General features: G+C 39.0%; 13 protein-coding genes across 13 annotated transcripts; 8 read left to right on the top strand and 5 right to left on the bottom strand. All coding sequences in view use genetic code 12, as the record gives it.

Moving 5' to 3' along the window:
- Positions 1-826: 826 nt before the first annotated feature.
- CORT_0A04090 (Acc1 acetyl-coenzyme-A carboxylase) lies at positions 827-7,483 on the top strand (the record flags this gene model as incomplete). The annotated part of the gene is made up of 1 exon (XM_003866189.1): positions 827-7,483. The coding sequence occupies one exon, from the start codon at positions 827-829 to the stop codon at positions 7,481-7,483; it is 6,657 nt and encodes a 2,218-aa protein (XP_003866237.1).
- Positions 7,484-7,555: 72 nt separating this feature from the next.
- Positions 7,556-8,797, top strand: CORT_0A04080 (protease; the record flags this gene model as incomplete). The annotated part of the gene is made up of 1 exon (XM_003866188.1): positions 7,556-8,797. The coding sequence occupies one exon, from the start codon at positions 7,556-7,558 to the stop codon at positions 8,795-8,797; it is 1,242 nt and encodes a 413-aa protein (XP_003866236.1).
- Positions 8,798-9,046: 249 nt separating this feature from the next.
- Positions 9,047-10,246, top strand: CORT_0A04070 (Rrt12 protein; the record flags this gene model as incomplete). Its single annotated transcript, XM_003866187.1, has 1 exon — positions 9,047-10,246. The coding sequence occupies one exon, from the start codon at positions 9,047-9,049 to the stop codon at positions 10,244-10,246; it is 1,200 nt and encodes a 399-aa protein (XP_003866235.1).
- A 706-nt stretch (positions 10,247-10,952) lies between these two features.
- On the top strand, positions 10,953-15,866 carry CORT_0A04060 (Gsl2 protein; the record flags this gene model as incomplete). Its single annotated transcript, XM_003866186.1, has 1 exon — positions 10,953-15,866. The coding sequence occupies one exon, from the start codon at positions 10,953-10,955 to the stop codon at positions 15,864-15,866; it is 4,914 nt and encodes a 1,637-aa protein (XP_003866234.1).
- Positions 15,867-15,882: 16 nt separating this feature from the next.
- CORT_0A04050 (hypothetical protein) lies at positions 15,883-16,692 on the bottom strand (the record flags this gene model as incomplete). Its single annotated transcript, XM_003866185.1, has 1 exon — positions 15,883-16,692. The coding sequence occupies one exon, from the start codon at positions 16,690-16,692 to the stop codon at positions 15,883-15,885; it is 810 nt and encodes a 269-aa protein (XP_003866233.1).
- An 83-nt stretch (positions 16,693-16,775) lies between these two features.
- Positions 16,776-17,687, top strand: CORT_0A04040 (Yih1 protein; the record flags this gene model as incomplete). Its single annotated transcript, XM_003866184.1, has 2 exons — positions 16,776-17,456; positions 17,511-17,687. 2 exons carry the CDS (start codon positions 16,776-16,778, stop codon positions 17,685-17,687), a joined length of 858 nt encoding a protein of 285 aa, XP_003866232.1.
- Positions 17,688-17,706: 19 nt separating this feature from the next.
- CORT_0A04030 (hypothetical protein) lies at positions 17,707-18,084 on the bottom strand (the record flags this gene model as incomplete). Its single annotated transcript, XM_003866183.1, has 1 exon — positions 17,707-18,084. The coding sequence occupies one exon, from the start codon at positions 18,082-18,084 to the stop codon at positions 17,707-17,709; it is 378 nt and encodes a 125-aa protein (XP_003866231.1).
- A 114-nt stretch (positions 18,085-18,198) lies between these two features.
- CORT_0A04020 (Pwp2 90S pre-ribosomal component) lies at positions 18,199-20,976 on the top strand (the record flags this gene model as incomplete). The annotated part of the gene is made up of 1 exon (XM_003866182.1): positions 18,199-20,976. One exon carries the CDS (start codon positions 18,199-18,201, stop codon positions 20,974-20,976), a length of 2,778 nt encoding a protein of 925 aa, XP_003866230.1.
- Positions 20,977-21,193: 217 nt separating this feature from the next.
- On the bottom strand, positions 21,194-22,459 carry CORT_0A04010 (Vta1 protein; the record flags this gene model as incomplete). Its single annotated transcript, XM_003866181.1, has 1 exon — positions 21,194-22,459. The coding sequence occupies one exon, from the start codon at positions 22,457-22,459 to the stop codon at positions 21,194-21,196; it is 1,266 nt and encodes a 421-aa protein (XP_003866229.1).
- Positions 22,460-22,861: 402 nt separating this feature from the next.
- On the bottom strand, positions 22,862-23,326 carry CORT_0A04000 (Emi5 protein; the record flags this gene model as incomplete). Its single annotated transcript, XM_003866180.1, has 1 exon — positions 22,862-23,326. The coding sequence occupies one exon, from the start codon at positions 23,324-23,326 to the stop codon at positions 22,862-22,864; it is 465 nt and encodes a 154-aa protein (XP_003866228.1).
- Positions 23,327-23,630: 304 nt separating this feature from the next.
- On the top strand, positions 23,631-24,206 carry CORT_0A03990 (Frq1 protein; the record flags this gene model as incomplete). The annotated part of the gene is made up of 1 exon (XM_003866179.1): positions 23,631-24,206. One exon carries the CDS (start codon positions 23,631-23,633, stop codon positions 24,204-24,206), a length of 576 nt encoding a protein of 191 aa, XP_003866227.1.
- A 67-nt stretch (positions 24,207-24,273) lies between these two features.
- On the bottom strand, positions 24,274-26,400 carry CORT_0A03980 (Swi6 component of the MBF and SBF transcription complexes; the record flags this gene model as incomplete). The annotated part of the gene is made up of 1 exon (XM_003866178.1): positions 24,274-26,400. One exon carries the CDS (start codon positions 26,398-26,400, stop codon positions 24,274-24,276), a length of 2,127 nt encoding a protein of 708 aa, XP_003866226.1.
- Positions 26,401-26,685: 285 nt separating this feature from the next.
- CORT_0A03970 (hypothetical protein) lies at positions 26,686-27,447 on the top strand (the record flags this gene model as incomplete). The annotated part of the gene is made up of 1 exon (XM_003866177.1): positions 26,686-27,447. The coding sequence occupies one exon, from the start codon at positions 26,686-26,688 to the stop codon at positions 27,445-27,447; it is 762 nt and encodes a 253-aa protein (XP_003866225.1).
- Between the last annotated feature and the right edge of the window lie 175 nt (positions 27,448-27,622).

The raw sequence follows: 27,622 nt of genomic DNA, 5'->3' as shown, positions 1-27,622 counted from the left end.
AGAGGATCAAACAGGAAACTAATCAGTCAAGCTCGATGAGTGTGAGCTTGTATTAAAAGTGGTAACTTGTCACTCCCCCCCTCGTTGAGTGCCCAACATTTCTAACCAAACAGACCGTTACAAGATCTATCTAGAAACACGTTTGTTTATATGCATTCTCTCAACAAAAAATCAAAAATATCAACAGGTCAACATTACACAAAAGGTTGAGCTATGTAGCATTTAACTCAACTTGAAAAATCATCTGAATAAGGATCTTTGGAAGTTTATTTAACCAACTTGTTTCCTCCATAATCAGTATCATTGACCTTAAACTGTCTTTATTTAAATCCAATCGCTTTTGGACTAATTCTCAACCACAACATTAATCTATAGTCCCATTAGCTTTGCCTAGCTCATACCAAGGGATTATCTTACACAGTTGATTACACTACAAAGGACGAACTATTCACGAATACATCAATAATTAAAAGGTATGTAATGCTTTATCACGGGAAACAGTTGAATCTGGATATAGGCGATACAATAGGGTGAACTTTCATTAAGGAAACCCTAATCCAGCGAGTCGTCATAAGGGCTACCACAAAGGATACAAAAAGGAAGACCACGAAGGTCCACATAAGAGTTCTCTCAAGACACCAGAGATACTACAATATTCTTCTGCTCAGTTGACATTTAGTTTCACGCGCTATAAAAAAAACAATGCATATTTGCGATGACACTCGCCGTCTTGAGCTCTTTCCCGTATATGAAATGGCAAAGTACTAACATAACTAGACTTCTAGCATTTTGCAAATCCAGACCATTTTTAAACCGATTTCGAGTTATGTCAGAATCACCAACTCCAAGCGTCATGCTGGACTACTCTTTGCTACACAACAACTTGGCTCCACATTTTCTCGGGTTAAATTCTGTTTCCAAAGCTGAACCATCGAAGGTTACCGACTTTGTCAAATCACATCAAGGACACACAGTCATAACACGTATTTTAATTGCAAACAATGGTATCGCAGCAGTTAAGGAGATAAGATCGGTCAGAAAGTGGGCTTATGAAACATTCGGAGACGAAAGAGCAATACAGTTCACTGTGATGGCAACCCCCGAGGATTTAGAAGCAAATGCTGAATATATCAGAATGGCAGACCAGTTTGTTGAAGTACCAGGAGGAACAAACAACAATAACCACGCCAACGTTGATTTGATTGTCGACATTGCTGAAAACACTGATGCCCATGCCGTATGGGCCGGTTGGGGACATGCATCGGAGAATCCCCTTTTGCCGGAAAGATTGGCAGCATCCCCCAAAAAGATTATTTTTATTGGACCACCTGGATCTGCTATGAGATCTTTAGGAGACAAAATTTCATCTACCATTGTTGCGCAACACGCTGATGTTCCGTGTATTCCATGGTCCGGTACAGGGGTTGACGAAGTCCGTGTAGACCCAGAAACCAACTTGGTTTCTGTTACTGATGATGTTTATGCCAAAGGTTGTTGTACAAGCCCTGAAGATGGATTGGAAAAGGCGAAACAAATTGGATTCCCAGTTATGATTAAAGCCTCTGAAGGTGGTGGTGGTAAAGGTATTAGAAAGGTTGAAAGCGAGGAGAATTTTGTCACATTGTATAATCAAGCTGCAAATGAGATCCCGGGGTCTCCAATATTTATTATGAAACTTGCTGGTGACGCCAGACATTTGGAGGTTCAATTATTGGCCGATCAATATGGAACAAATATTTCCTTGTTCGGTAGAGATTGTTCTGTCCAAAGAAGACATCAAAAGATTATTGAAGAAGCACCTGTTACTATTGCCAAGAAGGAAACATTTACCGAAATGGAAAAGGCAGCAGTCAGATTGGGCAAATTGGTCGGATATGTTAGTGCCGGTACAGTCGAATACTTGTACTCCCATGCTGAAGACAAGTTTTACTTTCTTGAATTAAATCCTAGGTTGCAAGTTGAACATCCTACTACTGAAATGGTTACCGGTGTCAATTTACCAGCAGCTCAATTGCAGATTGCCATGGGTATCCCAATGCACAGGATCAGAGATATTCGTACACTCTACGGTGCTGACCCTCATTCTGCCACCGAGATTGATTTCGAATTTAGTACTGAAAATGCTGTTGTCAGTCAAAGGAGGCCATCTCCAAAAGGTCACTGTACTGCTTGCCGTATCACTTCTGAAGATCCAGGTGAGGGATTCAAACCCAGTGGAGGCTCTTTACATGAATTGAACTTTAGGTCATCCTCCAATGTTTGGGGTTACTTTTCTGTGAGTAATCAATCATCTATCCACTCGTTTTCAGACTCCCAATTTGGCCATATTTTTGCTTTTGGTGAAAACCGTCAAGCGTCAAGAAAACACATGGTTGTTGCATTGAAGGAATTGAGTATTCGAGGTGACTTTAGAACCACAGTGGAGTATTTGATCAAATTATTAGAGACTCCAGATTTTGAGGACAACACAATTACCACTGGTTGGTTGGATGAATTGATTACCAAAAAGTTGACTGCAGAGAGACCTGACCGTATTGTTGCCATTGTTTGTGGTGCTGTGACTAAAGCACATATTCAAGCTGAAGAGGAGGAAAAAGAATATATACAGTCATTGGAACGTGGACAAGTTCCCCATAAGAATTTGCTAAAGACGATTTTTCCAGTGGAATTCATTTACGAGGGTGAAAGATACAAATTCACCGCCACAAAGTCGTCCGACGACACATACACGTTATTCCTCAATGGATCAAGATGTACTGTTGGCGCACGTCCGTTGTCCGATGGAGGGTTGTTATGTGCATTAGGAGGTAAATCCCACGCAGTTTACTGGAAAGAGGAGGCTGCAGCTACTAGATTATCGGTGGATGGAAAAACATGCTTACTTGAGGTTGAAAACGACCCAACACAGTTAAGAACTCCATCTCCTGGGAAGTTGGTTAAATACTTGGTTGAAAGTGGCGACCATGTTAATGCTGGTGATACTTTTGCAGAAATCGAAGTAATGAAAATGTGCATGCCATTGATTGCACAAGAAAATGGTGTTGTTCAATTGATCAAACAGCCAGGTTCAACTGTCAATGCCGGTGACATGCTTGCTATTTTGGCTTTGGATGATCCAAGCAAAGTCAAACATGCCAAACCTTTTGAAGGGACTTTGCCCGACATGGGTGCGCCAAATGTTCGTGGATCAAAACCTGCTCACAAGTTTAACGATTATGCTGCCATTTTGAGAAATATCTTGGCTGGGTATGACAATCAAGTCATCATGAATACGACTTTGAAAAAGATTGTTGAGGTCTTGAAAGATAGGGAATTGCCTTACTCAGAATGGCAGCAATGCATTTCCGCATTGCATTCAAGATTGCCTATCAAGTTGGACGAGTCGTTGACGTCTTTGATTGAGAGAACCAAATCTAGAAATGCCGATTTCCCTGCTCGTCAAATATTGAAACAAATCGGTAAAGCTCTTTCTGAAGAAGGAGCATTGAAGGATATCGTTGCACCCTTGGTTGCTATCGCCACGAGATACGAAAAGGGCTTAGTGGAGCATGAATATGACTTCTTTGCATCCTTGATTGACGAATATTACAATGTTGAAAGTTTATTCGTTGGTACTAATGTCAGAGAGGATGATGTGCTCTTGAAATTGAGAGATGAGAACAAGTCCGATTTGAAGAAAGTTATCAGCATCTCCTTATCGCATTCAAAAGTATCAGCCAAGAATAATTTAATTATAGCCATTCTCCAAGAATATGAACCATTATTACAGTCCAATTCTTCCGTCGCCGCTTCAATCAGAGATTCGTTGAAAAAGTTGGCGCTGTTGGATTCTCGTGGTTGTGCCAAGGTTGCATTAAAGGCCAGAGAAATTTTGATTCAATGTTCATTGCCATCAATTAAGGAAAGATCCGACCAATTGGAACACATTTTAAGATCATCTGTGTTGCAAACTTCATATGGTGAAATGTACGCTAAGCATAGAGAACCAAATTTGGACATTATTCAAGAAGTGGTCGACTCTAAGCATATTGTATTCGATGTTTTGTCGCAATTTTTTGTCAACACTGACGAATGGGTCGCCATTGCTGCTTCCGAGGTGTACGTGAGACGTTCTTATCGTGCTTACCAATTAGGTAAAATAGAGTACGATTTCCACGATCAGTTACCGATCATTGAATGGAAATTCAGGTTGCCTAGTATTGCCAATTCAAGATTCAATGCTATTCAACAACCAGCTACAGAGGAGGAAAACACTTCAATGAAACATTCGGCATCAGTTTCCGATTTGTCTTTCGTTGTTGATTCAAAAACAGACCAGATGGAAAGAACTGGTGTTTTGGTCCCTTGTAGACATCTCGATGATGCGGATGAAATGTTAAGTGCAGCATTAGAAAAGCTTCAACCAAGTGACGCTTTGACATTCCAAGCCGGAGAAGAACAAACTGAGTTACTTAATGTGCTCAACATTGTTATTAACAACATCGATGGATACGCCGATGAAAAGGAATATTTGGAAAGAGTCAAGGATCTTTTAGGCGAGTACAAAGAAGATTTGGTAAAAGCTAGTGTTCGTCGTATTTCTTTTGTATTTGCCCATCAAGTTGGTTCTTATCCAAAATACTATACATTCACTGGTCCCGACTATTTGGAAAATAAGGTCATCAGACATATTGAACCTGCATTGGCTTTCCAATTGGAGTTAGGAAGATTGGCAAACTTTGACATAAAACCTATATTCACAAACAATAGGAACATCCACGTTTATGAAGCAGTTGGAAAGAATGCACCTGCCGATAAGAGATTCTTCACCAGGGGTATTATTAGAACAGGTGTAATCAAAGATGACATCAGTATCTCAGAATATTTGATTGCTGAATCGAATAGATTAATGAGTGACATATTGGATACCTTGGAGGTGGTTGATACATCCAATTCAGACTTGAATCATATCTTTATCAATTTCTCAAATGTCTTCAATATCCAACCAGCTGAAGTTGAAGCGGCATTTGGCTCATTTTTGGAGAGGTTTGGAAGAAGGTTATGGAGGTTAAGAATTACTGGTGCCGAGATTAGAATTGTCTGTGCCGATTCCAAGGGTAACGCTCTCCCACTTCGTGCTATCATTAATAACGTTTCTGGTTATGTTGTCAAATCAGATCTTTACTTAGAGATGAAGAATGCCAAAGGAGATTGGGTATTCAAATCAATTGGCCATCCAGGTCCAATGCATTTGAGACCTATTTCAACAACCTATCCGGTCAAGGAATCTTTGCAACCAAAACGTTACAAGGCTCACAATATGGGAACAACTTATGTGTACGACTTTCCCGAACTTTTCCGTCAAGCAACTCTTTCCCAATGGAAAAAGTACGGTCAAAAAGCTCCAAATGACGTTTTCACTTCGTTGGAATTAATACCTGATGAAAATGGTGGGTTAACTGCTTTGGAAAGAGACCCAGGTTCAAATAAAATTGGTATGGTAGGTTTTTTGGTTACTGCAAAAACACCAGAATACCCACGTGGACGCCAATTCGTCATCGTTGCTAACGATATAACTCACAAAATAGGTTCTTTTGGCCCTGAAGAGGATAACTTTTTCAACAAGTGTACTGAACTTGCAAGAGAAAAGGGTGTGCCCAGAATTTATCTCTCTGCCAACTCAGGTGCTAGAATCGGAATTGCAGAGGAATTAATTCCATTGTTCCAAGTTGCTTGGAATAAAGATGGGAAACCGGAAGAAGGATTCAAGTACTTGTACTTGACACCTGAAGCAAAGCATGCCATTGATGAAGATGGTAAAGGCAACACACTAGTCACAGAAAGAGCTGTGGAGGAAGGACAAGAACGTTATATCATCAAGGCGATTGTTGGTGCTGAAGATGGTTTGGGTGTCGAGTGTCTTAGAGGATCCGGATTGATTGCTGGTGCAACTTCCAAAGCTTACAAAGACATTTTCACTATTACTTTGGTCACATGTAGGTCTGTTGGTATTGGTGCATACTTGGTCAGATTAGGACAAAGGGCCATTCAAGTTGAAGGACAACCTATTATCTTAACAGGTGCTCCTGCTATTAACAAAATGTTGGGTAAAGAGGTCTACTCGTCCAACTTGCAATTAGGTGGTACTCAAATTATGTACAGAAATGGTGTCTCACATTTGACTGCTAATGATGACTTGGAAGGTGTCGAAAAGATTATGGAATGGTTGTCGTATGTCCCAGCTAAACGTGGCTTGCCAGTGCCAATTTTGGACTCAGAGGACCCTTGGGATAGGGATGTGGACTATTTCCCTCCAAAACAAGAACTGTTTGATGTCAGATGGATGATTGAAGGTAAAGAAACTGATAACGGTTTTGAATCAGGTTTGTTTGATAAGGACTCTTTCCAGGAAACTTTGTCAGGCTGGGCTAAAGGTGTTGTTGTTGGAAGAGCACGTCTTGGAGGTATTCCAATTGGTGTCATTGGAGTGGAAACAAGAACTGTTGATAACTTGATTCCTGCAGACCCTGCTAATCCAAATTCCACAGAGTCCCTTGTACACGAGGCTGGCCAAGTTTGGCATCCAAATTCTGCTTTCAAGACTGCTCAAGCTATCAACGATTTCAACTATGGTGAGCAACTTCCATTGATGATAATGGCTAACTGGAGAGGATTTTCTGGTGGGCAAAGAGATATGTACAATGAGATTTTGAAATATGGGTCGTTCATTGTTGATGCGTTGGTGGACTTTAAGCAACCTATTTTCACTTATATTCCTCCATTTGGCGAGTTGAGAGGTGGCTCTTGGGTTGTTGTTGACCCAACTATTAATGAAGAGATGATGGAAATGTATGCTGATGTTGATTCTAGAGGTGGTGTTTTAGAAGCCGAAGGTTTGGTTAGTATCAAATACAGACGTGACAAATTATTGGCCACCATGGAGAGATTAGACACGAAGTATGCTGAGTTAAAATCGAAAATTAATGATCCATCTTTAACCCCTGAAGAGCATTCAGAGGTTAGCCGTAAATTGACAGTTAGAGAAAAGGCATTGTTGCCAATATATGCTCAAATTTCGGTCCAGTTTGTTGATTTACATGATAGGTCTGGTCGTATGTTGGCAAAGGGTGTTATTAGGGGAGAAGTTAAGTGGTCAGATGCTAGACGTTTCTTCTTCTGGAGGTTACGTAGAAGATTGAATGAGGAATATGTGTTGAAAATGATCGGAGCGCAGCTCAAGAATTCCAGCAAGTTGGAAAAAGTGGCCCGTTTAAAGAGTTGGATGCCTGCAGTTAATTATGATGATGATCAAGAGGTTAGCAATTGGATTGAGGAGCATCATAGTAAATTGACAAAGAGATTGGAGGAGTTGAAACACGATGCAACGAGGGCGGATTTGATGAAGTTGTTGAGTAACGATTCAGGCGCAGCTTTAGCTGCTGTAAAAGAGTATCTTGAGAAACTTCCCCAAGAGTCAAAGAGCGATTTTTTGAACTCGTTATAGATGTTACATAGAATTTTAATTTTAATTTCTTTTTCTGTTACTTTTGCAACCAACATATATTTGATATTCTCAATGAGATGTACCAGCTGTACCATTATACTACTTTCACTGTTAGTATTATTCGCCAGATGTGAGAAGAATTCATTTCTTGTGAGTCTTAAACCAAAGGAGTCATTAGATTCGTTTATGTTGTATGATGCATCCTACCCGGAAGAGCTACAAGTCAAAGACTCCATCACCAAATCATTCAAAATAGGGTCATTCGCTGGATTCACTGGAGAGTTCACTGACCAAGTTCTTGAAAGATTATCAAGATGTCCTTTAGTTGACGAAATATCTCCAGATATTATTGTTTATTCCTTGGATACACACTATCAAATGTTTGCACCTCGTCATTTAGCACGGTTGAGTAGAAGAAAGAGAATGCTACCCATTAGAAAGTACCCCTTCATTTATAACAATGAGTTTGCAGGAAAGAAAGTGAATGCCTACGTTATTGATTCCGGAATATACATAGGACATCCCGAGTTTCAAGGTAGAGCAAGAACTGGCAGAGATTTTTCGAATGAGGGAGAGGGTGACAACAATGGCCATGGAACACATGTAGCTGGCTTAATAGGGGCAAAAACCTACGGTGTAGCTAAACACGTGGAAATTTTTGATGTCAAAGCATTAAATGCTGTTGGGACGGGTACTTTGAGTACAATTATCGCAGCCATTGAATTTGTGGTAAACCACCGGTTGCGAAGCGGCCGACCGGGTGTGGCAAATCTATCATTTGGTGCACATCATAATGCAATATTAAACAGTGCAGTTGAACAAGCAACGCGGACAGGCCTTGTATTTGTTGTTGCTGCTGGAAATTCAAATATTGATGCATGCTTAATGAGTCCAGCAAGTTCCCCATACGCTATAACGGTCGGAGCTATAGACGATCATGGTGATTCAATCTCTGGTTTTTCAAACTGGGGCCGGTGCGTGGATATTTTTGCAAGTGGATCGAACGTAAGAAGTGTTGATTTCAAGAATATATATAAATCACTGATTTTGTCTGGTACCTCAATGGCCAGTCCAATCGTGGCAGGGGTAGTAGCGACATTGTTAAGCGAGGGTGTTGATCCAGCTTGTGTCAAAGACAGATTAAAAGAAATTGCAACGGTGAACCGTATTTCGAGGACAAGCATGTATTTCAGACCAGACACATCGAATAAAATAGCCTATGTGGAAGTGGAGGAAGAGTTTCTGAAAGCAGACATAGACAGCCAGAGTGACCCAGATGAATTAGAGTCATACGCAAACCCAATCCTGCCGTAAGAAAACGTTTAAAAAACGTATTCTTTCTTTCATATAGGTGTACCTACCTCTCATATTTCAAAGATGCGACACTAACTCCCCTTTGACTAGCATTGAGGAAACTGCAACATTAATAACCACCATTTTACTAAAACACCTTCACAGTTTTTGTTATGCTAGATTTGAAATCTTGTTATGTCCTAAAGTCTATTATGGCATAAATACGTCTAGATTTCCATCGACAAAGTTTATAGATTCGAGTACCCAATAATGCTAATAAAACTCACCTTGCTATTTATTGCTTTAGTACGTGCATGTACTGCAGATGAGCCGTACTTTGTCTCTTTAAAGACTACCGAGTCTTTGGACGATTTCATGGAATATGATCGAAGATATCCAAAGCACCTTCAAGTACGGCACCTCATAAGCGCTTCTGTCTCAATTGGTGAGTTTAAAGGATTTGCGGGGAACTTCTCCAAAGAAGTTATAGATAGGTTGAAACGGTGTCCTTTGATCCAAGATATCACCGAGGACTTGACATTTAAAAACTTGGATTTTGAGATTCAGGATGACGCCCCCAGACATTTGGCTCGGATCAGCAGGAGAAAACGATTGAGGCCAAATAAACAATACCCTTATATCTACGACAGCCAATTTATGGGTCAAGGAGTGAATGCCTATGTGATTGATTCTGGAGTTGAAGTGAATCATCCAGAATTTGAGGGCCGGGCATCAGCAGGAATTGATTTCACGAACGAGGGATCTGGAGACTCAAATGGGCATGGCACTCACGTGGCAGGGTTGATTGGCTCGGCCACTTATGGAGTGGCGAAAAACGTGAATATCGTTGAGGTCAAAGCATTGAATAGCAAAGGGGCTGGTTCGTTGAGTACCATACTTTCAGCAATCGACTTCGTGGTCAATCATCGTATAGATTCCGGCATGAAAGGAGTTGCTAATTTATCCTTGGGAGCATATAAAAACCACGTTTTGAACAAAGCAATTGAGCATGCCACCAAAACGGGGCTATTGTTTGTTGTGGCTGCAGGAAATTCCAATATCAACGCATGTTTGACCAGTCCTGCAAGTTCAAAGTATGCTATAACAGTTGGTGCAATCGATGATTACAATGACTCGGTAGCGGGGTTTTCAAATTGGGGCGAATGCGTTGACTTGTTTGCTAGTGGAGCTTATGTAAAAAGCGTAAATGCAAGAAACCCTCATGGTTCGCTGGTATTGTCGGGAACATCAATGGCGTCACCCATTGTCACCGGTATGGTTGCTAATTTGTTGAGTGAAGGTGTTGCTCCTGCACAGCTAAAGTCAACATTGTTGAAGATGACGGCCAAGAATCGTATAACAAAATCATCACTCTTTTTAAGAAAGCATACACCCAACAGGATTGTATACAATGGAGTCAAGGAAAAAGCATTGTTGGCAGAAAAGTTGGCTATTGAGGAAGAAGAATGAACAAAGTTTCCTTTCCTAACAAAAGATATTGGAATTAAAAACGCCCTTTGCAAAGAGGCATAGATATATATAGAGATTAGAATAGTTCAGTTCAACCACAGTTGTTTTACACGTGTTATAACAGTAATCTTCGATTGTTTATCATTTGGTTGTAAATATTTGCAACGAGATAAATATTTACAGCACAACCTTTTTCCCAATTTTTACAACCAAAATCAATTTAGCAACACAACTCTATCGACTTCAACAAATGACAGTCAAGAAGAGCAAGGCTTTGAAAAAGAATAAAGAAGAGCCAGATCCAATTGAGCTATTGAAACGAACAGCAACTGCAATTGGTATGGGATGAAACAGGGTTAGATGCTGCTACACTCCTCTTTTCTACTAACAAGTCCCTCTTAAAGATAGCAATGCACACGGATACACATCAGGATTCCCATTGAGTGGCTTCAAGACTCCTCACTTTGACTCTAAAAAGTGGGCCGAGGTAGAGAAAATTGGCTTTGGTGATGATAAAGAATACCATTACAGAAACCCTGGTGAAACTTTAGCAGAAAATGACTATTATGACATCTATTCCAATAAATTCGATCCTTATCCGGCTTGGAACCCAGCTGAAACTGTCCCAATAACAAGGGAAGACATTGAAGCGGTGTTTTTACAGTTGACGGCGATATTTGGGTTTCAGTTTGACAACACCAGGAATATGTTTGATTATTTGATGCGACTCTTGGACTCCAGAGCATCGCGGTTGGGGCCCGATCATGCATTAAGGTCTGTTCATGCTGATTATGTTGGAGGCATCAACTCTAACTTCCGGAAATGGTACTTTGCGGCCCAAATGGATTTAGATGATTTTGTGGGATTTGACAACGTGAAAAATGGTAAAATCAAAGATTCCAACGAAGATATTCCAACTCTAGAAGCTGCTGAGGAGCAATGGGTAGCAAATATGCAGGCACTTTCTCCTACGTATGTTGTGATACAATTGGCATTGTATTTATTGATTTGGGGAGAAGCCAACAATATTAGATTTATGCCTGAGTGTATTTGCTTTATTTTTAAGTGCTGCAATGATTACTACTTTTCCATTGATCCAGAAGTACCGGTTGAGAGAGTCACTGTTAGCTTTTTAGATCATATTATCACTCCCTTGTACAATTTTTACAGAGATCAGTTGTACCGTCTTGTGGATGGGAGGTATCACAGACGCGACAAGGATCACAGTACTGCTATTGGGTACGACGATATGAATCAATTGTTTTGGCATAGCAAAGGACTCGAAAGGTTACTATTATTGGACAAAGAAACCAAGTTGATTCAGCTCCCTCCAAGAGAGAGATATGCACGATTGAATGAAGTACAATGGCACAAGGCTTTTTACAAAACCTTCAAGGAAAAGCGCAGCTGGTCACATGTCCTCACAAATTTCCACAGAGTGTGGATCATTCATTTATCAGCATTCTGGTATTATTCAGTCTACAATTCCCCCACTTTGTACACACGCAATTATCAACCGTCTTTGGATAATCAACCAACGTACCAGACCCAGCTATCATTGCTTTCTCTAAGTGGATCGGTAGCATTGTTGATCAATTTGGCTAGCCTAATATTTGAATTGTCGTATATTCCTCGGAAATGGCATGGTGCACAACCAGTTACTGGCAGATTGCTTATCACCTTCTTATTCTTTATTCTCAACACTGCACCGAGCATATTTCTACTTGGGTTCAAAGGTATAGGAGAACAGTCAACACTTGGATTAACAATGGCGTCCATTCAATTCGCATTGTCTGTTTTCATTGTTGCGTATCTTTCTATTGTCCCCTTGGGAAAAGTATTTATAAAAAGTTCGAAATCCAATGATCGCAAATATCTACCCCAAAGATCGTTCATTACCAACTTTTATTTGCTTACTGATACCGACAAGATAGCATCCCATAGCTTATGGCTCGCGATATTTATTTCCAAATTTTTGGAATCGTACTTTTTTTTGACACTTTCAATGAGGGATCCTATCCGTGAGTTGAGCATAATGAAGCATGTTACGTGCTCAGGGGAAGCATTGTTTGGGTCATGGCTTTGTCCAAAACAGCCTTACATTGTTTTGTGTCTAATTTACTTGACCAATCTAGTCTTGTTCATATTGGACACATATCTTTGGTACATCATTTGGAACACCTTGTTCTCAGTTTGCCGATCATTCTATGTTGGCGTCTCCATTTGGACACCTTGGCGAAACATCTTCTCTAGATTGCCCAAGAGAATATTTTCCAAAATTATATCTGTTACTAACGAGAAGAACTTGAAAACAAAGACATTGATATCGCAAGTTTGGAATTCAATTATCATTTCTATGTACAGAGAGCATTTGATATCGTTAGAGAATGTTCAAAAACTCATCTATAAACTGATTGAAAGCCCAGGTGCCGAGGGTGGATTAATTTTGAAAGAGCCAATGTTTTTTGTTTCTCAAGAGGACCAATCCGTCAAATCAACTTTGTTTACTAAACAATCTGAAGCACAACGAAGGATAACGTTTTTTGCTCAGTCCTTATCTACCCCCATGCCTGAGGTTGGCCCTGTGCATTTTATGCCTTCGTTTTCGGTCTTGGTTCCTCATTACAGCGAAAAGATTATCTTGTCTTTAAGGGAAATCATTAGAGAGGAGGAGCAGTATTCCCATGTGACGATGCTCGAGTACTTGAAGCAATTACACCCGTTGGAATGGAGTTGCTTTGTGAAGGATACAAAGATGCTTGCCGAAGAGTTTGAGTCTGATTCAGCTTCCACAGATAATGCAAAGGATAAACTTGATGATTTGCCTTACTACTCAGTTGGATTCAAGGTTGCTACTCCTGAGTATATTCTTCGTACAAGAATATGGGCTTCCCTTCGTTCTCAAACATTGTATCGAACCATTTCAGGCTTTATGAATTACGCAAGGGCCATAAAGCTTCTATTTGATGTTGAAAACCCAGAGTCGAGTGTTTTTGGTGACGACTCTGATAAAACAGAGCATGCAGCAATCATGGCGCATAGAAAATTCAGAATCATTACGTCAATGCAGAGAATGAAGTATTTCACTCCAGAAGAAAGGGAAAACACTGATTTCTTATTGAGAGCTTACCCGGAGCTTCAAATTTGTTATCTTGATGAAGACATTGATGAAAACACTGGGGAAGTCACCTTTTATTCGGCACTTATCGACGGAAGTTGTTCTTTTTTAGAGAATGGAGACCGGGAGCCAAAATATAGAATCAGATTGTCTGGTAATCCAATTTTGGGAGATGGTAAATCGGATAACCAGAACCACTCCTTGATATTTTGTCGGGGTGAGTACATTCAACTTGTTGATGCAAACCAAGATAACTACCTAGAAGAATGCCTAAAAATTCGAAGCGTGCTAGCTGAGTTTGAAGAAGCAACTTTTCCATTGGATCCATACACTAATGAATTGAAAGGTTCGAAGCTGGCTTTCCCCGTGGCCATAATTGGCACAAGAGAGTACATCTTTTCCGAAAATATTGGTATCCTTGGTGATGTAGCTGCAGGGAAAGAACAAACTTTCGGTACGTTATTTGCTAGGACGCTTGCCCATATCGGTGGCAAACTACACTATGGCCATCCTGATTTCTTGAATGGTATATTCATGACGACAAGAGGTGGCGTGTCTAAAGCACAAAAAGGTTTGCACCTTAACGAGGACATTTATGCTGGGATGAATGTTCTTCTTCGTGGTGGAAGAATCAAACACTGCGAATATATGCAATGTGGTAAAGGTAGGGACTTAGGATTCGGATCTATTCTTAATTTCACAACCAAAATTGGAGCAGGAATGGGAGAGCAAATGTTGTCGCGCGAATATTTTTATTTAGGCACACAATTGCCCATCGACAGGTTTTTATCCTTTTACTATGCTCACCCAGGGTTTCACTTAAATAACGTGTTTATCATTCTTTCGATTCAGTTGTTTTTATTAGTGTCTGCAAACCTTGCATCTTTGAGTAGAGAGAGTATTATATGCGAGTATGACAGATATAGGCCAATTACTGATCCAAAGAGGCCGTTGGGGTGTTATAACTTGATACCAGTTATTCATTGGTTGCAAAGATGTGTTGTTTCTATTTTTATTGTGTTTGTTATCTCATTCGTCCCGTTGGGTGTGCAGGAATTAACGGAAAGAGGGTTCTACAAAGCTATAACTAGACTCAGCAAGCAATTTGCATCTTTTTCACCATTGTTCGAAGTATTCATATGCAAAATATATGGCCATTCATTAGCAAGTGACATTTCCATTGGTGGTGCTCGATATCTTGCTACTGGTCGGGGCTTTGCAACGATCAGAGTTCCGTTTGTGACCCTTTATTCCAGATTTGCAGTTGAGAGTCTTTATTATGGTATAATTTGTGGATTACTAATAATGTACTGTTCTATGTCAATGTGGATCACACTGCTTTTATACTTTTGGATGTCCGTTATTGGTTTGTTAATCTGCCCATTCCTATACAACCCAAATCAATTCTCTTGGAATGATTTTTTTTTGGATTATAAGGAGTTTATTCACTGGTTACTACGTGGTAATAGTAAAGCCAGAATTTCCTCGTGGATTAATTTCACTAGGTTGAAGAGAAGCAGAATTGTTGGAGTAAAAAGCAAGAGATTGAGTCTAAATGAAGAAATAAAAGTGGTTAGTGAAGTGAAGCCATCCAGGGCAAAGCTTATGTTTACAGAATCAGTATTTCAATTGTCAGTGATATTCATTATCGGTTTGGCATACTTGTTTGCAAATTCACAGAACGGAAACCCAAAAGCACTACCAGTTAACAGCATTGTGAGAATTGTAGCCGTCACATTCGGGCCCATACTTATCAACTTTGTCATATTGTTGCTCATATTTTTTTTTTCTGTTCTCATTGGTCCGATATTTACCTTTTTTTGCAAGAAACTTCCTTCCTTTTTGGCAGCTTTAGCTCATTCGTTGGCTGTTTTAAACCATGTATTTTTCTTTGAGTTGCTTTGGTTTTTACAAGGATGGGATTTCCCGAAAACGGTATTGGGATTTACACTCGCAACATTAATTCAGTGCTGGTTTTTACAAATGACAACTATAATATTTGTATCTAAGGAATTTAGACACGATCGATCTAATCGATCTTGGTGGTCTGGTAAATGGGCAACTGCCGGTTTAGGTTGGTACGTGATTACGCAACCTATTAGAGAGTTGGTTTGTAAGACTTCAGAAATGTCATACTTTGTGGGTGACTTATTTGCAGCTCATGTCATATTATATTCGCAAATCCCCATTTTGTTGATCCCGTATGCCGACAAGTGGCACACATTGATGCTTTTCTGGTTGAAGCCTGGTAGTCAGATCCGTCCTCGCGTTTTGTCAAAGAGACAAAGAAAGAAACGAAGGGTACAAGCTATACTTTATCTTTTCGTGTTTTTATCTAGTATTGTTTTGTTTGCATTCATCTTTGTGGTTCCCTCGATTTTCATTAAATACTTGAAGGTTGACTTAATAAAATATGTCCCTCGCATTTTAATGGTGCAACCTGTGGGACCAACAAGTAAGAAGGTGGGCTTTTTGAAGCATTTGGAGGTCAAGCATTTTTAGCGTCTATGTACACTAACTATTTAATAAATTGTCTAATTTGTTGCCTTAATTGAGGAAATTTCTCTTCTGTTACTTTCAAAATCAGTTGCTTTAGAGTGACATCACATTTTTCCATCGCCAAGTCAAATCGCTTAAAACTGGCAAATAACCTCAAATGGTTCATGATAGTACGATCTGGATTTCCGATGATATCCGTAACCAACGCACAGCGAGCCGCATGCAAATAAAAATCTAAAAACTCGGTGTCTATTCCTGAGTCTTTGAAAAGTTGAACATAAGTTGTCTCCTTGAGATCTAAAATGTATCTGTATCCGTTTATTTTCTTGTCCTCACTTACGTGCTTTAGTGCTGTGAGATAATGCATGGGCAGCATATTTGCAGTGGTGTCTAAATGATTCAGTTCAACATTATTCAGAAATTGATTGGAATTACCCCTGTTCTTTGCCCTATTAATTGAACTCTCCTTAGCCTCCAAACCTGCAAGTTGTTCTCTAGCCCTCTCATTTTGAGGGTCCAACAGCAAAACGTTCCAAAACGCCACTTCTGCATCCTGCAATCTGCCGAGTCCCAATAGCGCCATTCCTTGTCGATAATTGAGCTTTACTGTCACCCTGCCTGAATTTCCTAATTTCAACCCACTTGTCGTATCTTTGAGGGCCCTTTCATAGTCCCCTAGATGTAAGAAGCATTGCGCTCGATTTGAGTATAAAGTGGGATTGTAAACATCTATCTGAATTGCATCTCGATATATCTTTGCCGCCTTTTTATACTCATTGTTCTTGTAAGCCTTATTACCTTCGATTTTAAGTTGTTCAGCCCGATTCATATCAGATTGTGAAGCATAAATTTTTTGCACAGGAATTTCGCAAATTATTCATACTATACAAGACAGTAGAAAATTCGTACTTAATGTCTATTGAAGAATTGATCGATGAAGTAAGTGCAATAGAAGCAATATACCCAGACTCTGTGCATAATGAGGCACCTCAGATTTATACATTTGCCATCCCTAATCACGAGCTGATTAAAATCCAAGTCAATTTCCCCATTACTTATCCTGACCAAAGCCCCGAATTGCTTCTACTCGTCAATGAAGAGAAGTTGAGATACACAGACACTACGTATTTGGAAAAAGTCGTCAAATCAGTGATGATGAAAACTTTTGTCTCCGGTCAAGTATTGATTTACGAGCTTTTAAGTCAGTTACAGGAGTTTCTTGATGAATATTTGAAGGAACGTGCCACTGAAGCCATAGAACCACTGACTCATGAAGAGTTAGCGAAACAGCCATTGTGCCACGAGACTCCTGTTGCAAATAAATTGGGGGACGTATCCGATCACACCCTTGATTGGACGAAATCGGATGTGATAACTGATCGTCGTTCCACCTTCGTTGCTTATGCAAAAGCAGTTGAAAATTTAGAGGAGGCTACTCTGTACTTGGAAAACCTACTACTGGATAAGAGAGTCTCAAAGGCCGCCCACAACATTTCAAGTTGGAGGATAAAAACAAAAGACAACATAAGCTATCAAGATTGTGATGATGATGGCGAGACAGCAGCTGGTGGAAGATTACTACATTTACTTCAGGTACGTATTTACCATCTATTTGAGAATATAACGAACATACTAACACTGATATAGATGATGGATGTGTGGAATGTGGTTGTCGTGGTTAGTCGGTACTTTGGTGGCATTCACTTGGGACCTGATAGATTCAAACACATCAACACAGCCGCTAGAGATGCTGTCACAAAAGGAGGATTTCTTCCAAAAAACAGTAAACTGAAGGAGACAAGTCATAGCGCAAAAAGAAAATAGAATTGCAATGTCAACGACTCTAAGTAGCTCGCCTCTTGTTGTCTCTATTTGGAGAGCCATCTGGTTTTCGTTTTCTCCATAGTGTACTTAATTCCCCCAGTTCATTCTGTCTACTCCGGCTTGGATCGTAATCATCGCTGTCAGCCACATCCTTTTCATTTGTCCAAGACTTTCGAGTTGTATAGCTTCTATCATTCATTATAAATCCATATCCGAGTACTTCGATCTTTGGTTTGCGTTGTGCCATTTTTAATATCTTTGCCAGATGGGGCAACATCCATTCCGATACATCATCGAGCATTCGCCTTTGTTCTTCATGATTTTCGTTTGCTTTTGTATTCTCAGCTTTTTGCATGAATTTCATGTTCATGACCCTTGTTGATAGGCTTCCCGACATTGTTGCTGAGCGTGTTTTGAATATTGTTGTTATTGAAGTTTCTATTAAGATTTCATCAAGGGAAGATCATCGCCAAATTTTCTGAAAAAAATACAAAAAAAAAGAGCCCTCTGAATGCATCTTAACAAGAGCTGTCAATCCCACCACATTGCAATGAGATCAGACTACAAGTTCTCCAACTTGCTAGGAACTGTTTACAAGAAGGGAAATCTAGTTTTTACAGAGGATGGCACTAAACTATTGTCTCCCGTGGGTAATAGAGTTTCCTGCTTTGATCTAATAAGATCCCAATCTTTTACCTTCAGTTACCAACATCGCAAGAACATACAATGCATGGCACTAAACAAGCAGAATACACTTTTGATATCCGTTGATGAAGATGGACGAGCAATACTTTTGAACTTTGTTTCTCGAGTAGTGCTTTATCATTTCAACTTTAAATCCCAGGTTAGTTCCGTCACATTCAGTCCTTGTGGGAAGTACTTAGCCGTTGCAATAGAAAGATTTATTCAGGTTTGGAAAACGCCTGAATTTACCGAGGATAGACAATTTGCTCCATTTGTGAGACACAGAGTTTATCTGGGACATTTTGACGATGTATTGAACATCTCCTGGTCTCAAGACTCAAGATTTTTTATAAGTACAAGCAAAGACATGTCTGCCAAAATTTATTCAATAGATTCAGATGAGAGTAATGTAGCCCGAACTTTTTCAGGACATCGTGATTATGTCGTGAATGCATTTTTTAGCAAGGATCAAGAAGTTATTTACACAGTGAGTAAAGATGGAGCATTGTTTAAATGGGAATACACCGAATCACAAGAGGAAGAAGAGGACGAGGACGATGAACAGAGAAATTCTAAATTGGATTGGAGGATCACCTCAAAGAACTTTTTCTATGCTAATGGAAAACTTAAATGTGCCACCTTTCATGCTAAATCTTCTTTATTGGTCGTTGGATTTTCAAATGGAGAATTCCGAGTCTACGAAATCGGGGATGGCTTTAATCTAATCCAACTGTTGAGCATGGGTCAGAATACTATAAACACAGTGAACATCAACAACACCGGGGAATGGTTGGCATTTGGGTCTTCAAAATTGGGACAATTACTAGTGTACGAATGGCAAAGTGAATCATACATTCTCAAACAACAAAGTCACTTTGATTCAATGAACACACTTTGCTATTCACCAGATGGATCTCGATTGGTCACAGGTTCAGATGACGGAAGGTTAAAAGTATGGGATATCGCATCCGGATTTTGTTTGATGACATTTACTGAACATTCAGCACCTGTGACTCAAGTCCAGTTTGCGAAAAAGGGTCAAGTATTGTTCTCCTCATCGTTAGATGGTACAATTCGAGCATTTGATTTGATCAGGTTTAGAAACTTTAGAACATTCACTGCTACATCTAGAATCCAGTTCAACTGTGTTGCTGTTGATCCGAGTGGGGAAGTTGTTGTCGGAGGCTCTCAAGATAGCTTTGAGATTTATGTTTGGTCAGTACAAACCGGGAATCTATTAGATTCCTTGACTGGTCATGAGGGACCAGTTTCATGCCTATCTTTTGGCCAAGAGAATTCAGTTCTTGCTTCCGCATCCTGGGATGAAACGGTTCGAATTTGGAATATATTTTCTAGGAACCAGACTGTCGAACCAATCGAAGTGCAAAGTGACGTTCTAAGTATCAGCATGAGACCGGATTGTAAGGAATTGGCTGTTTCAACCTTGGATGGACATATTTCAATTTATGACATTGAAGATGCCAAGCAATTGCACTTGTTGGATGGAAGAAAAGATATAATCAATGGCAGGTATCTTGAAGATAGGTTTGTCAGCAAGAATTCAAATCGTGGTAAATACTTTAGTACAATTGCTTATTCCTTTGACGGTTTGACGTTATTGGCCGCTGGAAATAACAACTCCATTTGCATGTACGATATCGACAGCGAAGTTTTGTTGAAGAGATTTATTGTATCAGAAAATATGTCAATTGATGGTACTCTACAATTCTTGAATAGTCGAAAAATCACAGACTCCGGTATCAACTCAGACTTGATAGATAGAAATGGTGAAAATAGTGATTTGGAAGATCGTCTTGATAATACGTTACCAGGAGCACTGAGAGGAGGGGATCCTAGTGAGCGTAGAACAAGACCAGAGATTAAAGTCACCTCGATTCAATTTTCACCAACCACGTCTTCATTTGCCGCGGCAACAACAGAGGGATTGTTGATATACTCTGTAAATCAAGACTTAGTTTTCGACCCTTTCGATTTGGACATAGATGTTACTCCAGAGTCTGCATTGGAAACGCTAAACGAGAAAGATTATTTAATTGCATTGGTTATGGCATTGAGATTGAATGAGAGTTATTTGATCCACCAAATCTTGGAAAGTGTTCCTTTGGCAGACATCAAACTCGTGTGTCTGGATATTCCCGAAATATATGTCGACCGAGTTCTTCATTTTATTGGGGAGCTATTAATTAAACAAGACTCCCCTCATATTGAATTCTATTTGATTTGGATCAAGTGTATTTTGATTCTGCATGGAAGGTTTATTTCTGCGCACAAATTTGAATTTCGATCTTCGTTGAAGTTGTTGTCTAGGTACTTGAATAAAGTGGCAAAGGAAGTGGTAAAGGTGGGAAAAAAGAACGAGTTTTTGGTGACTTTTTTGAGTATGAGCAATAACTTAACTGAAGAAGAGTTGAAACTAAATGATGAGTTGGAACTAGATGAAGAAGAGAGTGATGAAAATGATGAGAGTGAGATCGATTCTGATGATGATACAGGCTGGGTGAAACCAGATGCAAAGTTTGTTGCAGGAAAAGATGCATTTGCAAATGATGATAGTGATAGCGACGACGAGATGATAGAGGTGTAGAGGCACTTTGGAGAAAAAAACCGAAAAACCACGAGTTAGTAATATTATGTAACAAAAGAAATAGATAATATACATTTTGAGACAATAATTTATTACAGTACAGGTCAAACGTCAGGTGACATCGTCAAGTTTGTTACCAAAACATTTCAATCGTTCTGGTAATGACAGAAATGAAGCGTTTTTGAAGTTTCCCTTTTTCAATCAACTGATTTTTTTTTTATTCTTCTTCTTGACGTTTCAAGGCTCGTAGTAACTCTAGACCTTTCAAAAGTTGGTTCTCTGCCTCGTTGAAATCTTCGAATTGTAAAGCAGAATTGGCAAATTTGGTATGTTTCTGTATTTGAACCACTGCGTCATCCCTGTTTAATATTTCTTTGATGTTCTCTTTGCTGAGCGGTTTTTCATGATGATGGGGACGAACAGGCTTTGCACTTGCAGGCTTTGTATCGTTCAGTGTATAACTAATTTCACGTTCCTCAGATTTTGGAGGAAAGACTTGTATCGATCCCGATTTATTTATGTGTCCTATGTCGTCCGTTGGCAAATACTTTGGCGCTTGGGGAAGTCTAACGCTATCGGAGTCTGAACCTTCTTCAGGTATGAAATGTGGCGCACCAGGAAGATTTACCGCCTCTGTACCACTGTCATCAGTGTTGTGTTCGTTTAAATCATGATTAGTCTGAATCTCATTCGACCCACCAGCCTCTATGAACTCGTCAACCGCAGGAAAACTATCAGATACACCGCCAAAATTCGAGCCAGTGTCATTGTTTTCATTCATGTCATCCTCCAGGACGTCTCTAACTTCCTCGTCTGCACTGACTTCTGCATTGTCCTGATCAGGTTGGCCAGTGCTTAACTTCTGTAATTCCACGTCTAACTCTTTTTCCAAATCAGCATTATCCGACTCTAGATCTTCTACTGGAGAAATCTCATCTTTGACCAATTTTGTTAGCTGATATTTCAACACCTTGAGCTTTTCTTTGTTCACGGCTTTGAAATCATTCCAGTCTTTGATTTTGGGTCCAAAAATTCCCTCGAAATCAATACTATCACTTGAACTTTCAAAAGTGTCGAGCACGTTTAAAAAACACATCGCGGCTCTAAATTTAGCTATCAATTGAGGTTTATTTTCAATCTTATATGACTTCAAGCTCTCAAGGCACGAATTGAATAACCCAAATGCAAACTTCAAAACATAGCGGAAGGACAAATTCTTATCATTTAAAACCTTATGAAGACTCTCGTCGGCTGTATCCTTTTTTGTACACTCAGTGTCATCTAAGAGTTTTATGGTAAGTTCCTCGTTGGCTTTTGATCTTGAATGTATCTTGTTGTTTAAAATATACTCAAGCACATAGATTTTGTTATAGTAACTGATTATGGGCTCTGCTTGTTCCAACTCAATTGCTCGATGGATATACGGGGTAATATTCTTATCCGACCTAAGTTGTTCTGGGATTAAATCTATTGAGATTGTCATTGTGTGGAAAAGGATGGTTTATGTCACTAAGGAATGATTAATTAAGTATAGATTGGTATATGATTGCCATTAAATTAAAAAACTTACAAGTGTTAACATTACACAAAACACTTTTAACTCCCACAAGAAACGATTAGACGTGGAGAGTAAACGCCAGCTGGTTGGCTAGACCTGAGCACTCTTTAAACTTTGCCTTAAAAGCTCTGTCACTTCCGGTTAATGTTTATGCTGAGAAATGGAATGTTCAATACTGTAGCCTATACAAACAACGATGCCACAGTAGTGAAAACGAAGCAAACCTAGTCAGCTATTTAATAAAGGCTTATCTATTTAAAAGCGGGACACGTACAAATAAACCAACTCCACATATATATACAACGTTGCCACTCCCTAGTACCATCCTTAGTCCTTAGGTTTAAGGAAATCACTTTCATCTAGTTCAGGCATTCTCAAAATGACACGCTCTTTGTTTTCAGCTTCTTCCTGTAACAACTTTAAGATCTTTGAATCTTTCCACTTGTCAGGCAAAGGAGTTACATCAAAGTTCTTTGTTGCCCAATAATAAATATCCCAATCAGCTTCATCTAATAGTTTGTCATATTCGTCTAATTCTTCGTGCGTCATTTTGTTGAGATACTTTTTGGCAAATCTACTCAACAACAAATCACTTTCTAGTATTCCTCTCTTTCGTGATTGATAGACCAATCTTGCACGTTTAATATCGGCAGTTTCGCCAGTACGAACAATAGGTGCAATTTTTAATTCAATTGTTGTATCTATTGGTGGATTCTGGGGCTTACCATTATTTGCGAGATTTAAAGCTGACCTTGCAAACAGCCTTTTTGATAATGTAGAAGATCTCAACATGTTTGTGAACTAGTGAAATAAGGACCTTTAATAGGAAAAGTAGATATTTGAGTTGAGACTTTGTCAACTGTACAAAATCTTTCACTTACAGTGTTTGATTATATGCAGTACTTGTCACTGTTGTATCGTGCAAATTTGCTAAAATGTGTTCCAGCAACATGCATAAACAAATCACACCGTAAAGAGAAAGCTTTCTTCACACAAAGAAAGCATATCACTTTGCATCTGATTTAGCTCAATCTAAACCTCAACAGAACTGGAAAAACTAAGTGCAAACACTATAAGGATTGCAAAGAATATACAAATGGGAAAAGCTGCATCAAAATTGTCCAAGGAGGATATCAAAAAGCTCCAAGAGCACACTTATTTTGACAAAAGAGAGCTTCAGCTGTGGTACAAAGGGTTTTTAAGAGACTGCCCGAGTGGTCAATTAACAGAAGAGGATTTTGCAAAAATTTATCAACAATTTTTTCCTTTTGGTGATCCAAAAGAATATTGTCATTATTTATTTCTTCAATTTGATCAAGACAACTCTAATTTCATAGATTTCAGAGAATTCATCTTGGCTTTTAGCATTACAAGTCGTGGAAGCACTGAACAAAAAATAGCATGGGCGTTTGACTTTTATGACTATAATAAAACGGGGAAGCTTACATATAATGACATACTACCGGTCATAAGTGCAGCATACAAAATGATAGGTCCAATGGCTGCATTACCACCCGATGAACTGACACCTGAGTTAAGAGCGGAAAAATGGTTTACACTTTTGGACAAGAACAAGGACACCGATATGATTAAGCTAGATGATTTCAAGAGGTTGGCTAATATTGATCCGCTGATCAAAAGCGCGTTAACAGGGTATCTGGATTTGGTATAGCTTTTTTGTAGCATTATTAGAAATGAAAACATACATTAATATGAGCTATATAGATGTTCAGTTTGCACTAATTCTCAATAGCTTCAAGCAAACCATCCAAAAGCTCGTCAACCTCATCAATACCAACATTTGTACATATACTAACAACATTCTTGAACTTCGATGTCAATTCACTGTAATCCACCAAGCTCTTTAATTCGTCTTCTAGCTTTGAATTTATTTGTCTATAAGCATTTAGTCTTGCCTTGAGAATTCTAGTTGGAGGTAGTTGCCTGAGGAAATTCTCGTCGTTTTTGAGATCATCAACGGGCTCGTTGTTTGATAATCTATTGAAAAGTTGTGGGATGACAAATGGTTCGTCAGCGTCGTATTGTTGGTTTTCGTCAAATTTAACTTCATTTTCAGCAGCTACTTCTTGCTCGGATAGAATTAATTTATCCGCCACGTTTGCAGCTTGTAATTTGAAAGTATCCAACTTTTCCAAATTCTCAGTCAATTTCTTTGTTTGGAAACGATTGTTTGCGGCGACAATAGTTGCATCATGTAGAGCCTGATCTAAAACTCTAATTTGATCACGCTTTGAATTCAAGATGTTAGTGTACTCAAGACTGGTATCAGATAATAATTGATGAATGCTGTGGAATATTTTATCAGAAACAATTGGAGTCGTTGGAGGGAATTCAATGGTAACAGAAGACTTAACATCTTTAGTTTGCTCTAAATCCAGAATATGCTCTATCCCCACAGTTTTCACGCGTTCTTCGACAAACTCATTACTAGTCTTGATCAACTCGAAAATATGGTCCTCAACATCTGCCTCGGACAAATCATTTAATAATTCGAAATCTTGACATTTAATTCCAAGCTTGTTAGCTATGCTTACATCAGCACCAAATTCTATTAAAAGTTTTGTAAGCCAACGATTCTCCTTTTCAATTGCAATGTGTAAGACTGTGTTACCATTGATATCTTGTGCATTTAAAATGGTTTTTTTAAAATCTAAAAGCTTCTTATCACCGTTTAACAACACATACTCCAATAATTTTGTCATGTAAAACTTGTAACTCTCATTTTTGCCCGATTGAAGGACAATGTGGTGCAACACGGTTTGGTTTTTTCTATCTAGTAGCCAGATATCAGGATACAACCATTGTGTCAATAATTCCTTGAAGTTACCCTTTTCCATAGCATTTGTCACTTGGATACACGCAATCAATGGCGACTCACCATCAACATTACCCCGTATTGGTGAATTGAGACCCAATTGAATAAAGCTAGAGACAAGGTTTGATGATGCCAATGTTGACGCAAAATGTAACGCAGTTTGTCCCTTTTGATCCAAAGGTATATCTTTGATGTCTTCCTTTGCATAGGATTTGAAAATCGACTCAAACTCGTTGCTAACATCTTCAACTGAAACTCCGTTGTCTGACTGGTCGTCTTTTTTAAACACTTCTCCAAGAATTCTCTTTATGTCATTTGCAAGGTCTACTTTTTTATCCTCTAATATGACCGGGGGGAGAGTATAAGGATAATTTGAAGTAGCTTCCTGTTCATTCAATTGAGACTGCTCCGTGCCTATGGTCTTGTTGGAACTACCGTCAATTTTCTGTCTCTTCGAAGGGGACCCTTGTATCTCGTTGTTTGAGATATCCTCGCCATCCAAAGCTCTCTTCTTATATTTGGGAAGCGTTTCGAAGTCATGAACATCAACAAGAAACAAGGCTTTCGTCATGTCATAAACATCAAAGTCCAAAGCAATTTTGACTCCCTTGTTATACGGAACCCAAATTCCACGAAGGGACTTATTTTCATGCTTGGAGTAATCTAAGACTTGTAAATTATCTTTCGAAACTGGGTTACCAAAGTACTCCAAATTAGACAAGACTTCATTGTTTAAGTAGTTTTTCACTTGAATTGGGGTGACAATATGGAGTCTCACAAGTATTTTGAGAAGTTGACTAGCATTGATAAATGAGTCTTGTACTCTCCTTAGCACAATGATTTCTTCTTTGCTCTTTTCAGGGGTAGAGTTTGTATCCTCGGTGACTTTTATCAGCAATTGTATCACTTTTACTCCAGAATATACCGCCGAAGTGACCAGGGTATCAAGAATTCCATCAATGTGTGTGCTTGACAACTTTTGTTGAATAGATAGCGTTGTACTATCCCCTATATTTGCGGGGGAATCCATATTTTAAACAAATAATTATCCGTATGATTGGGCTTGTACTACTTGTGATGTGTAAGTATAGTATGGAGTGTGTTATATGAATAATTAGAAACCTTTCTATGTTGTATACTAAACTGTTGAACAGCTTTTTATACCAAAGTAGAAAAGGAAAAAAAAATATAAATTTCGACGTGTTTTGGCTCAATGTCGCATTTCTTATATCTTTGACAGTCGCAAATATATTACTCACTCAATCATCGCAACAGCATTCTCACAACACATCCATCATATAAACTCTACTTAATCATGGATTATTCGAACCGTGTTAACTCCAAGAAGGGAGCAGGTGGTATTGCGAGTGCGGAAGATCAAAATGTGCACAGTAAGAAACGCGTTCAAGAGCTTTTGGCTACTCATATTCTAGATATCGATAATGATCCCTATGTTTTTCGAAATCATCTAGGTATTTTAGAGTGCAGGCTATGCTTGACCACCCACAATAACGAATCATCTTATATATCACACTTGGGGGGAAGAAAACATCATTTGAACCTAGAGAGAAGGAGAATTTTAGATGAGAAGCTGCGACAACAACAAGAGCTTCAACAGAAAGTTCAAGATCAAGTAAGTATTAGCAATGTGGAGAAGAGACATTGGAAGAGGATAGGTCGACCAGAGTACAAAGTTGTAAAATTACGAGACCCCAAGACACACCAACTTGGTATACTTATTACAGTCAAATGTCTCAATATAACAGTGGACGAACCATTTTTCAGATTGATGTCGTATTTTGAGTTGACTTCTAAGAATCAGAACTTGGGTGTGAAGTATATCCAGGATAGAAATCAGGATGAGGGCGATGACGAGGACTATGGCGAGGATTCAGAACCCAGCGATGTGCAGTATCTCGTTATTTCTGCAGAGCCTTACGACAACATTGCCATAATTATACCCAATAAACATGAAATTGATAAACCACAAGAGGAAGGTAAGATGTCTGAAACATACTGGTGGTTCTGGGATAATGATACAAAGGAGTTTTTCCTACAACTAATGTATAAAAGTTAGATGTTACTGAAAATTGTATGTCACATGTATATTTGTATAATTGTCTTTTCCGATTCGAAATTGTTTTGCATTGTTCATTTTCTATTGTCATATGAGTCTCGGATATAAAAAAAATTATTTCTCCATAATAATAAGATCCATTTTTCTCTTCGATTTTCCATTATACTCAAATATC

The sequence above is a fragment of the Candida orthopsilosis genome, assembly GCF_000315875.1.
Source record: "Candida orthopsilosis Co 90-125, chromosome 1 draft sequence".
NCBI lineage: Eukaryota > Fungi > Ascomycota > Pichiomycetes > Serinales > Debaryomycetaceae > Lodderomyces > Lodderomyces orthopsilosis.
Note: the sequence above shows the minus strand (reverse complement) of the source record. Positions and strands in the feature narration are given on the sequence as shown.